Raw genomic sequence first — 17,927 nt, 5'->3', positions numbered from 1 at the left:
GCCTGATGTGGGATTCGATCCCGGGTCTCCAGGATCGCGCCCTGGGCCAAAGGCAGGCGCCAAACCGCTGCGCCACCCAGGGATCCCAGGATTATTATTTTTTTGAAATATGGATGTCAGGTGTTCGAAGCATCAATTATTGCAAAGACTGCTTTTCTTCCTTGAATTTCCTTTTTACTTTTGTCCAAATCAGCTGACAGTATTTGAGTGGATCTATTTCTAGAGTATCTCTTCCGTTTCATTATTCTATGTGTTATCCTTTTACTAGTACCATTCTGTCTTGATATTGTAGCTTCATAGAATGCCTTAAGTTGAATAGTGTCCACATTTGCTCTTCTTTTTCAAAATTGTTGTTGGATGTTCCAGTTTATTTACTTTTCCATATATATTTTAGAATGAACTTTTTTATAGTTATAATGAATTTTGATTGTGACTGCATTAAATCTATAGATACTTTTGGGAAAAATTGTTATTTGGCTTATACTGAATCTTCCAATCCAAGAGTCTTATACATGTCTTCATTTCTTTAGGTCTTTTTTGATATGTTTCATCAACATTTTATATTTTTTAGTATACAGATTCTGAGCTTATTTTGTTAGAGTTATACCTAAGTATTTAATTTTTTAGCTACTGTAAACAGAATCTTTTTTAAAATCTAAGTTTACAAATTTTCACTGCTAGTGGATAGAAATACTGTTGACTTCCTTGAACTGATATGTATCTTTTATAGATTCCTTGAGATTTCCTATATAGATAATCATGTTGTCTGTGAATAGAGATAATTTTATTGCTTTCTTTTCAGTCTGAATGCCTTTTATTTCTTTATCTTGCCTTCTTGAACTGGTTAAAATTTCCAGTATGATATTGAATAACAGTGGTGAGAACAGATACCCTTGTCTTATTTCCGAACTTAGGGTAAAAACATTCAGTGTCTTACCATTAAGAATCATGTTCCTTGTAGGTGTTTCCGTAGATAAACTTTATCAAATTACGATGTTCATTCTATTCCTAATTTGATGAGATTTAAAAAAAAAACTTGAATGAATGCTGAATTTTTGCCAAATGCTTTTTCTGCTTTTATTGATATGATCATATGGCTTCTTAAAAGCCTTTTAATACATGGATTGCATTAATTAATTTTCAAGTGTTCAGCCTTGCATTACTGGGATAAACCTTACTTGTTGCAATGTCTTTATATATTGATTTTTTTTAAACATCTATAGTCATTTTCTTTGTTCTGAAGTTGGTTATGTGTGGTAATCACATAGCCATTCCATCTTTTTTTGAATAGTGTTTGAATCATATATCTTTTGTCATCCTTTCATTTGGATCATTGTGGGTTATTATGGATCTATGCAGATCCATCATCTGGGTCATTATTCTTTTTATGGACTTCTTGTAGATAGCATACAGTTAGGTCTTACTTTTATTTTTATCCAATCTGACAATATCTATCTTTTAAGTGGTGTTTTCAGACCAATTAACATTTAAATAAATTATTCATATATTTATATTATGCCTATCAGTTTATTAGTTTTCTTTTTGCCTTTTCTTCATTTTTCTCTTATACATTTTTCTCTCTTCCTTCAAGTCATTTCATTTTCTTTTGTAGCTTCTGTTTCTTTACTGAGAACTTCTCTGATTCCTTTCACTCCAAGAATGTTTGCCCATTCTTCTTGGACCATGGCTATTGTTGTTTTTTTAATATTCATCTCTGTTAATTTTATTCTGAATATGTAAATGAGGTGTTATGGGTCAAAGGCAGATTTCTTGATATTAAATATGTCATTCATTCTTACCCGAGGCCATAGCCTTAGGTCCTATATAAGTGTCAGACACTTCATAGATGAGAGATGAGTAAGATAATATTTGTCTGCTTATAAGGGAGAAGAAAGCATTGATCTTCCATCCCTCATCCGAAAGTCTCCTTCAAAACATAAGGGCCTTAATCCAAACTCCAACTCTTTGATATGTAAATAAAATCTCTCTAGGAGCCAGATAGCCTTGTGTGTCTCAACTCTTACAATTTAGAGATGTTTCCAAGTTCTGAGGCTTCATCTTTGTTTGACATGTAAATACCTAGGAAGTTAGTGAGCCACTCTCCCCAGCACGTTGTGAGTTTAACCCTAGGGAACTAGTCTAGTCTAGACTTTGATAATTTTGCCATCCCAGGGAAATTAGAAAAGTTTTATTATCCTTTCAGACCAGAGTAATTAACCCGACAATCAGCTATACATCAAATTCTCATTGTATTTAAAGATTCTTGGGAGGCTAGGGCTTTATATAACAGCAATGAGGAATTTAGGAAAGTTTTTAATCCCCTTGCCACCATTATAATAGCTGCATTAAAATGTTTGTCTGATAATTCTAAAATTTGGGTCATGTTGGTGTTTGTGTGTATTAATTAATAGTCTTTTATCTTAAGAGATGTTTAGGTTTTCTTGATTCCTTTTACATCCAGTAACTTTTGATTCTATCCTAGATATTTTGAATATTACATTGTGAAGTTCTGAATCCTGTTAAAATCACCTGGATTTGTGTTCTTGTGATTACCTATTTTAGTTAAGGTCAGATCACCTGTCTTTACTCACTTCCTATGGACTGTGGTTCCAATGTTAATTTAATTTTCAGTCTCTGAAGCGCTATTTTGGTCCATTTCACTTGTGTCTCTCCTAGAGGCCAATGTGAAACTCAAGTTAAATGTTCAGGATCTTCACTGTGCTGGTTCCGGTTGGACTCATGCATGCACATATCTGGGGTAGGCTCAGGACTTCATACACAGATTTGAAGTATCCCTTTGTCCAGCTCCTTCTTCTCCATAATCTACTCTTCACTTTCTGATTTCCAGGGTTGCCCATTGCTGCTCTCTTGGGTAAAAAGTCAGGACTTTGCACTCCCTCTGTTCTTATCAGGGTTCAATACTGCATGTCCTACATGCACTGCATGCCTGGGCAGAGGATGAGACAGTCTCTTTGATAGCACTCTCTTAGTGGAGAGCAGAGCAGGTGTGTGTGTTTGGGACGGGGGTCCCTCGGGACTCCATCCCACAGGATGCACACCAGTAGCGGAGAAGAAAGGACATTGCTCTTTTGCCGGCACTCACTTGGAGTAGGGCGTGGAGAGTCAACAAGATCGCTACAGCTCTGTAGGAAGGGAGAAGGGCACTGAGTCTTTGTTGGTGTTCACCTACAGTAGGGGGGTAAGAGGAAAAGGATTGTTTCCCAGATCCTCTGCTCCTTTCCCTGGGCTTCTGTAAAGGTCAACATTTCTTAGGGCTTTTCTGTCGGCACTTATTGGCAGTTCCACTTTTTGGGCTACTCAAGCACCCAAGTCAGAATATATAGGAGGCAAAACAAACAAACAAACAAACAAACAAACCATAATGACAACAAAACTCAAAATCTCCAAAGAAACAAGCAAAAAAGAGGGTGTGTCTCAAGCTCTTATAATTCTAATAGAGTCATCTGATCTGGTTTTTTAGCCCAGAATTTTTCATTACAATTAGTTAAAGAGTTAAGATAGAACATATTTATTCCATCGTTTTCAGAACCAGAAACCCAGAATTATTTTTTAATGGAATAGAGCAAACTGAAATTTAAATGAAAGAAAATGCTTAAAAATAACTCAGAGATGAGAGCATGCAGAATCAAAGTTGAGTTCTCCTTATAACTTAAAGATGGTCACCTTCTTTAAAAGTCATACTTATTTATCATCAGGAAAAACCAAATAGCTTAACACCTCTTGTTATGTTGGCTTTGCGTGTGCTACAATGTAATATTATTTGAGTAAAAGGAAAATATTTTATATAATATTTTGGAATATGTGGCTTTGTGTGCTATTATAATATTACCTTATTTTTAGCCTACTCTGAATTTTGCAATGACCTAAAATTGAAATTCAATCTTCATGTGTTTTGGGGTGTGGGCAAAAGGTGGTTCTGGTTGCATGAACTTTTAATTTCTTGCCTTCAGGAGATTGCCTCTAATATTCACCTGCATTTCTGGCAGACTCAGCTAATCAAAATATGGAGATTACATATGCAAGGCTTTTATTATCAGTCAAAGTTCTTGGTTCTGTTTTATTTTTAGAACAAAAAAAGAGAAGTATCAACCTATTTAAATATATGCTTTAATACGTTTCTACTGACATCCTTCTCAGTGTATATAATCAGAGAATGAAACAGGCAGAAGGTAGACAGTAAAATGATAAAGTTGGAAAAAAAAGCATAATAGAATCATTGGTTTCCAACAGGAATTTTGTCACACACAGCACATAATAGGACACCCGTCAGCCTTCAAACCTTAAAGTGAATGACTCCCTTTATGTGAATTAAATGATTAACTCTATTGTATATTTATGTCTAATAAGAAAGTTAATACCTCAGTTCTTATCAGGTTTGTCTTCTTTATATTGGCATCTGTGAGAGAGTTTTAAACTAATATTCTTTCCTGTTTTTTTTCCCCACCTCTAGCAAAATTGCTTAACGTTGATAACTAATATGGATGTGAAACGTTCTCATTGATGACATAACCAACTTTTAAAATGCCCAAACCTTACTTTCTATGTAAATGCTTTCCAGGACTCTGACTAGGATTCTTAATTGTCAATTCTGAATGCTGGATTTCTATTTTGAGTTTCTGAAATAGGACTTCAGGGTCTTAATTCATGGGACCCTCATTTGTAATAATTAGACTGGATGTTGTTTTCATAGATAGTGAAAATCTGTGTCTATCCAGTTTCTTAAATTAAAATATGAAAAAATAAATTAATTAATTAAAACATGACAAGTGCTTTACCTTACATAAGACTGTATCCAACAGAAATTCTATTAAAATTACAACATTAAAAACATTTTGGGAAACTGTATGTTCTTTTTTGTTCTCATCATAAGAAAATAGAGTTCTGGAATAGCTTTCATGAATTGAGAGGATCTTATCCTTGCAGATCTCAACACATATAAGGGCCTTCTGTAACTATTAAGTAATAATCATCTCTTTTTGAAAGGTTGATTAATGTTTGAAGGCTTGACATCTAGCTAGACACTCGGGACACTTGGTGGAAGTTCAAAGTGTCCTTTCCTTAAGGAAAATTGGGTCTGAAATCTGCTAGTTCAGATCTTATGAGCCAAAATTCCTAGGAGCTAATGTGGTCCTTCATGCTTGGGTCTCTTTCACTGTTGTGGGCAGGCTTTCATGCAAAGACACTTCCAGGGAACAAATTAAGCTCTCTGGTTTCATTCTTTCACCTGTAACTTAAGTTTCATTTTGTTAAGTAATCCTACTGGTATCCTTGGGAACTTGGAAGTCTGGAGTTTAAAAACGGAACTTAAAGCTTAGGGCAGTGTTCATTGCAATTTGCCCTTTGGAAAGTTATTTGAACCAAAGTTTCTCTGTTTGTTTTCCAAGTTAGCTATTTTGTTTGCTATTTTTAGGAGTGAGTTCTTCAGGATTGAATATATTTCCATAAAATGTGTATTCAACAAAGATGCTATGTAATTTCAGTTCTGCCCAGCAATAAATGACTACTGAATTTAAATAGTTGTACAATTGCTGAATATTTTCCTGAGTACAAATATGAATATTGATGATAATGCAGAATCTGCCTGTTTCTTAGATGACTCCAATATCAGAGGCAATGAAAAAGCATTCTTCTTCTTCCCACTGCAGAGACAATCTCTTGCCAAAGACTGGCTCATTGCATCTTATGTAGGTTCTTGATTTAAACTAATACTTCTAATATTAAAATACTTAAAAATATAATTGAGAAATCTGTGTAATTCAGCCACTAAAGGCAAAGAACCTTTGAAATCCATTAAAATTTACACAAAAATGACAGTACTCCAGAAACAACAAATGACAGGCACTTACTAGGTCCATTTACCCTGTAATCTGTATTACCCTATCATCTGTATTTATACAGATATTCCTCAACTTGAGAAAGAGATCACGTCTTAGTAAACCTATCATACATTGAAAATATCATAAATTGATAATGCATTTAATATTACCTAACCTGCCAAACATCATAACTTAGCCTAACCTACCTTAAACATGCTCAGAACACCATTAGCCTACAGTTGGGCAAAATCACCTAACTCAAAGGACACTTTATCATAAGATGTTGAATACCTCATGTAGTTTCTTGATATGTACTGAAAATGAAAGCAGAATGGTTGTATGGGTACAGAGTGGTTGTGAGTGTTTCAGTTGTTTACACAGTGATCACTGACTGGGAGCTAAGGCTTCCTGCCACTGCCCAGTATCACAAGAAAGGATTGTGCGCTGCATACTGCTGACATGGGAAAAGACCAAAATTCAAAATGCGAAGTACAGTTTCTACTGCACATGTATCACTTTCACACAACCCTAAAGATGAAAAGTTGTAAGTTGGAACTATTGCACACGTTTGTGGTTTTTACCCCTCAAGTTGTATCATTTTTTCAGATCTTAACTGCCAGTTAATCACAGATGCTTTATGGATTTTATGTGGAGGAAATATATAAAAGTGGCTTTTGATATTTTTGCCCCCATAAGACATTTGTTTGGCTCCTGTTCCTTACATGTTGCCAAGACATACTTTGATGCTTTTCTTTTTAATGATTCAGTTGTTGAAATCATAATTTGGCATGTAGATATTATTTGTGGAGCCAACATAGAAAGCTGTCTCCTTCCCTTTATGGCATCTTTTTAACATTGATAGATTAATATAGTATTTTATCCATTATAATAATGAACCTCATTTACAGATGATATACAATTCTGGTAAATTATTATGTTCACAGATTTTTAAGAATTTGGCCACAAATGAGGCAAAAAAAAATGTGAAGCTTTGATACTGAAGAAAACTGTGTTATGTATTACTTCTGATTTTAAAATACCCTGCCCAGAGCACCTGGGTGGTTCAGTGGCCTTTGGCTCATGTCTTGATCCCAGGGTCCTGGGATCAAGTCCTGCATCGTGTTCCCCAAGGGGAGCCTGCTTCTACCTCTGCTTATGTATCTGCTTCTCTGTGTTTCTCATGAATAAATAAATATGTAAAATAAAATAAAATACCCTACCTGTATGGAAAACTTGTCAGCATTTTCCCATCCACTTCTAAACATACTAACACTGAGGGTGGAAACATGGCGAAATGAAAACAACAAGGTGAAATAAGGACAAACTAGAAGGTTTGGTGTTTTGATTTAGTTAAAGTTATAGTTATACTGGTTAGGTGACAAAATATCTGGATAATCAATTTTTTTAAATAGTAATTTGAACAGTTACATTGTCATTTTAAAAACCAAGGTAGTAGAGGCTTCTGACACCAGTGAAAAATTTAATATATATATTTTTCTTTTTGACAGTCAAAACTCTGGGTAGGCAGGTAAAAGTTTTTCCTCCACTCATTAAGGAACTCCTCAACCGGAATTACAGCATTGGGCCCACCAAGTCTATATCCTATCTGCTATGGACAAAATATTCTCTTCCAAAGACTGTGACTCACTATACTAACTACCAGTACAAATCTCTGGCAATGAAATTTGTCTCGAAGCATATGGACCTGAAACATAAATAAAATCTTAGCAAATGGGAAAGCTGTTGGAAGCACGTTGAAAGTTCAGATTGCAGCACTAGGAGAAGATTGTGTTGTATGGTCTGGATAGTCAGTGTTTTACAGAAGCTTTTTAGTTAAGCCCAACTGATGGAAGATGAGGTGCACATCTCTGTCTCAGCAATGAAATTAATAAAATGTATAGCACAAAAATCATTTATCTAACACATACTATCCTCAGCAGCGTAAGAGTCAAAAACTATGTGGATGGCAATTCTTACAACTCAGTATTTCAAAGTGGATGGTAACAATAGGATATAGGAGATGTTGATTTCTATGTTTAATTAGGGCCAGTGCGAGGTAGGGCATGGAGCTTGCACCAGTTTAGTAGTTCACTGAGTCTTCCAGGAACTCAGAGAAGAGACAGACAGCTCATTCTCAACTTGGCATAATTAAAAGAAGACTTCATGGAAACTTGGGACTTGAAAGTGGCATGTCCCAGATTCCATCGGTTTTTCTCCTCTCTCTGGCTGTGCCTTTTTAGTCTAGTTGGGCAGCTTCTCCTTTTTCATGTAGCCATTAGATCCATTCCTTAGGACTTTCACTCTTCCCACTGCTTTCTCCCTAAATAATCAAATCTATGTCTAGTTTTTATCATCTATGCATTAATGACATTTAAATGTGCATCTCTAAATTAAGACTCCCATCAGATTCAACTGCCTCAATTTGGATGTCTCAAAGGTGCTTCAGTGGAATCTCTCCAAGACTTAATACATGATCATGCCTTCCAAGTCTAGCCTTTACTAGAATTTTCTGGCTTAGAAAATGGTACCACTATCCAATCAGTTATTCAAGCCAAAAAAACCACAGAATCATTCTTAATTTCTCTTCTCTTTCTTCTTGCACCATACCCAATTTATCACAAAATTGTGTTTTTTTTTTGTTTTTTGTTTTTGTTTTTGTTTTTGTTTTTTTTACCTCTGAAGAAGCTATAGAGTCTTCATTACCCCCTGTCATAGCCTTAGACTACTGTGGTAGCCTCATGGGCAATTTCAATAAACTGTAATACTCACCCATAACAATCCTCTCTTTGTTCTCCATGATGAACCCAAAGTACGTTTGTTTTTCAAAATACACTCTGAAGTAAAAGAAGCCAATCTGAAAAGAATACATACTTTATGATTCCAGCATTCTGAAAAAGGACTTTGGAGGCTCTGAAAAGATCAATGTTTTCCCAGGGCTGGCAAGAAGTAAGAATAAATAAGCAGAGCACAGGAGATTTTTTTTAGGACAGTGAAAGTATTCTGAAAAATGCAATATAATGGTGGATATATGTCATAAAACCCATAGAGTATATAACACCAAGTGTGAACTCTAATGTAAATGATGAACTAAGGTGGGAATGATGTGTTGGTTCATCAGTTCTAACAAATATACCACTCTGGTGAGGGGTTTTGAGGGGGGGGGGAGGCTGTGCATATATGGCGGCAGGACACATATAGCAAAACTCTGTGCTTTCTCCTCCATTTTTGCTGTAATCTAAAACTACTCTTAAAAATAAAGTCTCTTAAAAAAATCCACAAAGATCTTGTATCTCCTCCTCAACTCCTGAAAGTGTTTTATTTCCTTTCCAATGCTACTAAAATAAATTGGAAGTCCCTAGCACAGCCCCTTTCTACCTCTGCAGCCTCATTTCCTCTTGCACTTTTCTCAGTCTTGCTCTCTGCTTTCCAGCAATGTTAGCTTCTCTCAGGTTTGAATGGTTTGTGCCAAGTCCTTCCTCAGGGTTTTGCTCTGCCCCTCCACCTTGCCTAACCCATGTCTACTCATCCTGTAGGCCTGAGCTCATTGTCGTTTCCTGAAGGTTTTTCTGAGACTGGTAGGCTTCTGCTTTTGCCATATATTTCATATAAAAGCCTGGGTTTTCTGGCTGCTTTTGCTGTAGTTCTCATATAAAAACCAAGGTATTTCCCCAGAGCCCTTGTCACTTTTATATTAAATATTCTTAATATTAAGTAGTCGTGTTTATTAGCAAACAGTCTCATCCGTTAGACTGTAAGCACTGTGAGACAGTGCTCTACCTCTTTTTGCTCACATTGAGCCTAGTGCAGTGGTTGGGACATAGAAGGATTTAGTAAATATTTGTTGAAAGAATGAATAGAAGAAAGAATGAGAAGTACCAAATGAGGGACGTCTGGGTGGCTCAGCATTTGAGCGCCTAACTTCAGCTCAGGTTGTGATCCCGGAGTCCTGGGATCGAGTCTTGAGTCTCGCATTGGGCTCCCAGCAGGAAGCCTGCTTCTCCTTCTGCCTATGTCTTTGCCTCTCTCTCTCTCTCTCTCATGAACAAATAAATACAATCTTAAAAAAAAAAAAAAAGAGAGAGAGAGAGAGAGAAGTGCCAAATGAGCTGTCAATATATTGGACACTGTTTTCTCTAGGTATTAGAGATTTGCAGTCTATTACTCTCTCAGAATAGAACAATCATTTTTAAAAGTACCATCATAGCAAAAATGTGTGTTTGTTTTTTTTTTAACCCTAAGCTTCTGTATTTCATGTGGTTACTCTGCAGGTTCTTGTGATTCCAGATAGATAGCTGCTTTGTTCTTTAAGATATGTAGAGCTTAGGGTAAGCAGTATGAAAACGATTCCTCCACAGGGGTGATTATCTGATGTCAGGGCTTCATGCCATGCCCAGCTTTTACTTTCAAGTCAGAAAATCCTCTCTGGATGGGTGGTCACTCAATAAAACAAATGCTCTGCTCATGGCTCAGTAGCAGATACAGAAATAAAATCACTGTTTAGTCATGGGGCTGCCTTGGATTTCTCTGGAAAGTGCACTTATGGTAGCCAGCACTGAAGCCCACATCACCATGAGGTCATCTGTTTTCGGATGCAATTTGTTCCCATGTGGTACCCAATGCCCATTTGCCCTGACTTCGTTAATGAGCAAGTGAGATGAAGAAACAATTCCCTTACTTTCCAGGTAAACAAGGCGATTTGTCTTAATTACTGCTAGCCTCTAGTGAGTGACTACCAAGGGGGACCTAACCATTCACGCACCCCAGTTGTAATGATCAGAATTGTGAATCAGTAGTAATTTCCACGCAGGCAGCTATAGGTTTTGAGTTCTCGGACATGTACTTTTTTCCCAATTGAAATACATATCTACATGCGTGTGTGTGTGTGTGTGTGTGTATGAAGATATATATGTTTGTATGTCTATACACAATATATGTACACACACATCTTTTCTAAATGAATGCTTTTCCGTATTACAGTCAGTCCTTTCCCATGGCACTGTGGCCGACTGTGCTGTTGTTGGCAAGGAAGATCCTCTGAAAGGTCACGTCCCCTTGGCACTCTGCGTGTTGAGAAAAGGTAAGAAGTCTTTGTCCTCCCTGGTGTTTGACGCTGAATGATTCACTAAGGTTAATTGGCTTATCATCTGAACTCTCTCCCTAGATATAAATACAACAGAGGAACAAGTTTTGGAAGAAATTGTAAAACACGTTCGACAGAGCATTGGCCCTGTGGCTGCTTTTCGAAATGCAGTGTTTGTCAAACAGTTACCCAAGACGAGGTCTGGCAAAATTCCCAGGTCGGCCCTGTCTGCCCTTGTCAATGGCAAGCCATATAAGGTGAATTATCAAGAATGTTCGGACACGTTTCTCCCCACTTCTTTGGCAGTAATGTATATTTTTTAATGTTAAGGAAACTACATAGCTGCTCTCTACGAATGCGGGTTGTGGAAACACAGATTAATTAAAAGCATATGCTTTGAGATGATAGTAGCCAGTGTGTGGAAATTCTTTCACTATTAGTAAGTATATCGGTTAAATTTAAACAACTTGTGGAAACGCAGTCTTACTGAATTAAAGACACAACTTCCTTCATTGTAGTCATTTATGTCTATTACTGAATGAGAAAGCAAACAATTGAGGCTGGGTTTATATACGCTTAACAGTTCTAATTGATGCATTTGCCAATTATTCCTCCTGTTTTGAGTGAAAATTATTATGGAAAACATTAGGCTGATTCAAGTATATATATTCTTTTAATTTCTGTGGGCTTTAGACATGCATAGATATGCATGTTTTTAATCCTCAAGATCTAATAGAAGGTGACGCAGCAGTAAATAGTAGTTGTATGAACAAATGCAAAAAAATGTATTTCTATAAAGGCACATAGAAAGGCTTATTAGAGGGATTCTAGAGAAAGTACCACTTAGGACCTATAGTTCTGCTAACTGAACAGTTTATTACTCTGGAAGACTACATATACATTTTATTTTTTTAAAGATTTATTTATTTGACAGCAAGAGCACAAGCAGGGGGAGGGGCAGAGGGAAAGGGAGAAGCAGGCTTCCCATGGAGCGAGAAGCCCAACACCAGTTCATCCCCAGTCCTGGGATCATGACCTGAGCCCAAGGCAGACGCTCAACTGACTTAGCTACCCAGGTGCCCCTATATATACATTTTAAAATATTAAATTTGGAGTTCCTTTCTTTTTTTTAACATTTCCATATGCATTTTATCAGATGATGGGGAATGCGGTAATTGTTGATTGTTGAGAGATGGAAGGGGTTCAAGGAAGGGCATTCATCTGAATCCTATTTTCTTTCCAGATAACACCTACAATTGAAGACCCCAGCATTTTTGGGCACATAGAAGAAGTGCTGAAGCAATCATCATGACTTTTTCCTATTTTGAGTCAAATTGAGTCACTTTTCTAATTGGAGTCAAATTTTTGGATTTTTCATAAATAAATATTTAAATAGAAATTCCTTGCAAACTGAAATATGAATTGTAAAGCTTGGTTTAAAAAAAGTACTTGAAGACTAGTGAGAGACCTAGGCCTTCTGTTTGAGTAGACCCAATTAGCATCTTTTTCAGTTGCCTATAACATGGGTTGCATAGCACTTGATTTAAGAAAAAAATAACTAATGTATGATTTTTTAAAAACTTACCCCATTCGAATATTTTAATTGAAATAGACACGTTAATATAGAAATACTTCCTGAAATGAAGAATCTGTAACTTTGACCCAAAACCTAAAACTCAAGTTGAAACCAGAAAGTAATTGTAATTTTTCTTATTGAAATTCTGAATATTTGCTAATATTCTTGAGATGTCCCCATGCATGGATATTTTAAGTGAAATAGACAAAATTGGACGTTTTAGGTCATCATCTAGACAGATGATTTTCTAGATAGGAAGATAACGTCTAGTCCTACATTTCCTGGGGGAAGGTTATATACCAGAGTACAGCTGTGACTTCAGGTCATTTTTACTTAGTCAGGGGAAATCACATGCCTGACAGATCCTAGAGGTCATTTAATCCAATCTCTTTGTCATGGAGATGAGAGCTGTTTGGAGTTCCTCCTCCTGTCTCAGGGTCTTAGTTGACTGTATACTTAATGATTGCAGCTTCCTATAAAAACAAGGAAATGACACAGAAATGTGGTAAGCTAACAAGGAAGGTTCTTAAAGAAGAAATATAAAGGTTTTTACATTATGCTAAAGACCAGGAGTTTTTAAGAGACCCCGATTTTTATGTGAAATCTCTAATTTTTAAATAATAACTCGCTAGAAAACAAGCGACATCCAAACACATCTCTTCATTTAAACTTATATAAAAGTATTGAGAACTTAAGAAAAATGATTGAAAATTAGTCTTTGTTAATAAGCTTATGGTAATGTGCCAATTAGCCAGAGTAGATAGATATAGATAGATATATGATTTACTTTGGATTCTACATGATAGCAGTTATCGAGGAACACATTTAAAGTAAAAAAAGCATACCATGCCCATTGAGTCTTTGATGGTGCTCAAAGTATTTCTCAATCTTTCAGTTCATCAGGACCATTATTTTTAAGAGCAGCTGTCCTATCATAATAGTCTAGGCTTATGAAATACATATGAGAAATAACACATAAGAGCTTAATTACTTGTTTGCTTCATATAAATGACTTACAACCTATATAAGACATCCTGAAAATGATAGGGTTTTTTGTTTTGTTTTTTTGGACTGTAGGCTATATAAATAAATGGCTTCTCAAAGGCAAGTCCCATTCGCTTAAATCGGCCTCTTGATTGTTACACTAGAAAAAATATATTCAGCTGTTCTCTTTAATTATTTTAGTATCTGGAATTAAACCAACTAGATAGACATTCAACTTGTAATTTGAAGCTGTCGGGTTCCTTATAGTGTGTCTTCTATTGGGTATATTGGGTACATTTTGCCCATCATCACAGCTGTAAACTTAACTTTTAATGTTAAAACATTAAAAATTACCTTATTTTTTCATATAAGATTCAGTTATTTTGAAATGGCAAATTCTTCAGTTGAATGCATTATCATTGTTCATTTGCAAGGTATAAACAAAGGCAGATCCGAGAATTGTGTGAAGGGTACATCTGTGGACCTCTTGCACATTTTTCCTGGCAATCAATTCTGAAGGGACATGTTAGCAATCAGGCTTGAGTTATTTTCCAGTTGAATGAGATTGGAAAACAGTGCATGAGCCTGGGGAGGAAGTACTGTTCTTGCATTTGGTTGAAGAAATTTATCTCCTTTGAAGAATCAGAACTACTGTTACTTTCACTAGAAGTGGGGCAAGAAAGATACACTTCAATTGTAGATTTCCTAAAATTTGGGAGGAAAAAGAAAAGCAATTTTCTATTTCATACTTACAGAAAGCACCTTCACAAGATGGTACCTAAAATATTCTGGAATAAATGTATCTTTAAATATAATATAATGTCACTAAAAATGCAATCATATTTAAATGTGCTGAAATAAAGTCCTCGTGACCGTCTTTTGATATCTTCATAGAATTTTTTTACTGTAAGATATTGGAAAGATTTAAAGACTTTCTTTTAAAACCTATGGAAAAGTTATTTTCCAATTGAGTTATTTTGCTCAAGATAATACATTGAATATATGCAAATTAGACCCACTTTACATTTAAGGAGCATTTTTATTTACATAAAATTGTATTTGAGAAGTCTCTCATCATTACAAATGTGAAAATTTATAAAGTCGATAGATGGTCAGAAGGAAAAATATTGAGATTCTGTGCATAACTCATTAAATGGACTTTAGATGCTGGAAGAAATTATCGTTGAAGAGTATTTTATGCTTTTTTGAGGGAACTGGTTGATCTTTTTACTTCGATACAGGAGTGTCTATTATAAATTATTTCATATTTCTTACCAGATGATCTCTAAAGAGGAGAAACTGATTATGCGATTAAGTCAGGTATTGAGAGTAGATACAAATCTAGTTTGTTATTATTGTATTGTAGTTTCTATATTACATTTCATTTCCTTAAGTCAAGATCCCCATGACCAGACAGGGCTTAGAAAGCTCTTACCCATTGTTTCTGCTCAGGCAACATTTCTAGAACATTTAAAATCATCTCCATAAGCAAGTTTAGTACTCCCTCTTGTGGCAGACTCACTTTTGATGCTAAATACTAGACTGAGAGTCACTAAAAGGACAATTTGCATTATGGTCTAAGTGAGTTGTTAAACATTATGTGACTAGAAAACAAAGATTAAACAGAGAACTGGAAGTATTTTTTTTTTATTGACAATGGAGAGGGTTTCTGTTACCATTACCTTTTGACTGAATCTGTTAAACAAAAATAGACATCAAAACAAATGTAATGTACGTGCAAACATAGCAAATTAAATACAAAAAGGAAATTACTAATGACAGGTCTTGCGCTTCATAAGATCAAGCAGCAGAAAATCAGCAGTTAGATAAATGGTATTATTAAATAGGTTTTACTTTGAAATCTCCCATATAAACAAAGAATAAACAACAGTAACACCACCAAATAAAGCCACAGGGAAGAGATTACTCTTCTATACTTTTATACACTATATATGTTAATCATTCTGTCTTTCATTTATTTCCTCTGATAAGACTGACTTCAGGGAAGTCGCAGCAAGGCCATCTTGGCTAGAAGCTTATAACATTAGACATGAGTCTGGCTAATGCCCTGTTACATTGACAAAAGGGAAAGGTTTCTGAGTTTTGTTGGTTTTTTTGTTGTTGTTGTCGTTGTTGTTTTTTCAATGGAAATGAGCCTCAGACTCTGCAGTGGTTGACATGCACTGAACAGTGCTGGCTGGCGGTTCAAGGTATCTGATGAACATGTGGTTCTTAGTAAAGAAGTTTTTTCTTTTTTCTTTTTTTCTTGATCCACAGGTAACAAGAGAAGATAATGTTTATTCCTTAGAAATTTTTTTTTAAATAATTGCTTTTGATTCTTGTAAACAGTTTAGCTCTGTTTTGTATTGAAAAGGAGATCGAGCCATCACAGTGCTATTTCTAAAGATATAGGACATCCCTGATTGCCTTTAAAAGACTATTTTTGGCTCCAGTTCCAGGTTAAATCATTCTTTTTTACATGATCAGAGGCAGGTTTTCAGCTTTAGGTATTGACAGACTTGAAGGAGAAACATATCGATTTGACTGTTACAATTCAAAAACTGTAAAAATGGTGGAATGGTAAAATACAAACAGTACTTGGAATTGTCAAATGTTTGCACTCGAGACTCCATGAACCATATATTTTATTTTTTTAAAAATCATATTTATATCCATTTACATAAGACTTACACATTTAAAAAGAAATACATACACAGTAATACATAAATGCCTAGTATATTACAATAAAACATGAAAAAACAAGTGGCTCCATTTCATAAAAGCATCTGTTGTACAGAATTTATGATGTGGATGATGCTTATTATTCAAATGACTTAAGCACTGTCTTACAATTGTAGTAAACTAATCAAACTTAATATCTGACTCCCCCCAAATCACATTTTCAGCTTAATAAACCATTACTTGTGGTTGTTTCCTTAGAATTCAGTCTTCACAAAGGTTTTTCGCTGTTCGTCTTCTGAGATGGTAGTGCACTTTAGGTAGAGTAGACGGAAAAGACGACATCTAAAATATTGAATGCACATCGTTAGTCTCCCAGCAGCTCCCCGACTGGAAGACCCCCCTGTGCCACTGCTGGCACCAGCTCCTCCATGCAGCCTGCCTATGTCTGCCCTGAGTCAGTGAACACAACGTCGGCTGGGAGCTGACCCAGAGCTCTAGGTAATTACCATTTGCTCCTCTCCAATTTTGTGCAGGCCAACTTAATGAATAACGAGATCTGCTCAAGTTTGTGGAAAGCATGGCAGTGAAGAGAAACAAAGGTCTTCCCAGAAAATGTGAGCAGTCCTCTTGAAAATTTTCGAGTGTGCTCATCAGTAAGTTCGGTTGAGTTGACCCCTTCCATGGAAGAGAGTCTTATTCTAGTTCACAGAGCCAGAGCCAGAGTTTTAGAGCTCTTGAAAAGACACCTCTGTTTAATGGTGATGAAAACATAATGCCAAGAAAGAACATACTCTACAGGATCTGGATCAGTTTTGTGGCATCACTGATTCCTTCCTGCCATAACATACTTAGGAGAAGCTCACAATTTCTTTTCCCAACACAAGTGAAACAATAAATAATATGTTCTGAGTTATTTTAATAACAAAAGTGCTAGTAGAAATTGGTTGTCCGAGATTAGGTTACTGTCCATAAAGACCTTCGTCCCACTTAATGGTAAAAACTGGGAAATGTGACCCAGAATGCCATGCACAAAATACAGACTGCAAATAGTTACAGAGCAATTCTAGCCATCAGTCAAGAACTAAGCAGCAAGCACTACTCAACATATTAAATAGTCATTTGTAAATTAGTGAAGTATTCAGTTCCTGGGGAAATTATCATTTATGTGTAGAAGCTATTACAAACAGTATTTTGGAAAGCCTCTTATTTAGCCAAATCATTATATCCTTTAGATCATGCCTAATTAGATGCCAAATTGTATACCATAATTAAATTTTTAATGTTAGGTTTTACATTCTGAAATTAAATCTCTTATCGGAAAGCTTTTTGTTTTATCAGCAGCTTCAAAGAGTGACCCAAATAAGGCAGCGTACCAGCTCCCACTTGAGGCCCCGAAGACCAACAATAAATTGCATGGAGCTTTTAGTTCAAGGCAATGAATAAACAGCACAAGATGAGCTGTTCCTCTGCCTACAACTGTTTCCTCTCCCCATCCCTGTGCACACACTGGACTCTAAAGATTATTTTTCCAAAATATTAACTCATCCTAAGTGGTAAATATTGTGCTAAAACTGAGTTGTAGGTTAAAAAAAAAAGTTTCATGAGCATTTGACATGAATAACCTAAGGAAACCACAGTCTTACTATGACTGGTTTTCAGTAAAACTCCATTTTTTATATGGGCTTGGAAGTAGATTCCATCAGCTAGTATTTCTCTTAATACAAGTGCCTAATATCTTATGATTATGTATCAAGGTTTTAGTCCTATT

The 17,927-nt window shown here is 35.8% G+C and overlaps 2 protein-coding genes across 13 annotated transcripts in view; one reads left to right on the top strand and one right to left on the bottom strand.

Annotated features, from left to right (window-relative positions):
- ACSS3 (acyl-CoA synthetase short chain family member 3) overlaps window positions 1–14,654 on the top strand; it is a 143,296-nt gene extending 128,642 nt beyond the window's left edge. For both annotated transcript variants that reach the window (XM_041738836.1, XM_041738835.1), the window contains 3 exons: window positions 10,815–10,914; window positions 10,999–11,174; window positions 12,161–14,654. In XM_041738836.1, coding sequence (XP_041594770.1) covers window positions 10,815–10,914; window positions 10,999–11,174; window positions 12,161–12,229 — 345 coding nt within the window. In that variant the 3' untranslated portion in view covers window positions 12,230–14,654. The remainder of the gene's footprint in view (window positions 1–10,814; window positions 10,915–10,998; window positions 11,175–12,160) is intronic.
- Window positions 14,655–15,108: 454 nt separating this feature from the next.
- PPFIA2 (PTPRF interacting protein alpha 2) overlaps window positions 15,109–17,927 on the bottom strand; it is a 465,246-nt gene continuing 462,427 nt past the window's right edge. For all 11 annotated transcript variants that reach the window (XM_041738828.1, XM_041738826.1, XM_041738829.1 and 8 more), the window contains one exon: window positions 15,109–16,501. In XM_041738828.1, coding sequence (XP_041594762.1) covers window positions 16,473–16,501 — 29 coding nt within the window. In that variant the 3' untranslated portion in view covers window positions 15,109–16,472. The remainder of the gene's footprint in view (window positions 16,502–17,927) is intronic.

Source organism: Vulpes lagopus, chromosome 23 (genome assembly GCF_018345385.1).
Source record: "Vulpes lagopus strain Blue_001 chromosome 23, ASM1834538v1, whole genome shotgun sequence".
NCBI lineage: Eukaryota > Metazoa > Chordata > Mammalia > Carnivora > Canidae > Vulpes > Vulpes lagopus.
Note: the sequence above shows the minus strand (reverse complement) of the source record. Positions and strands in the feature narration are given on the sequence as shown.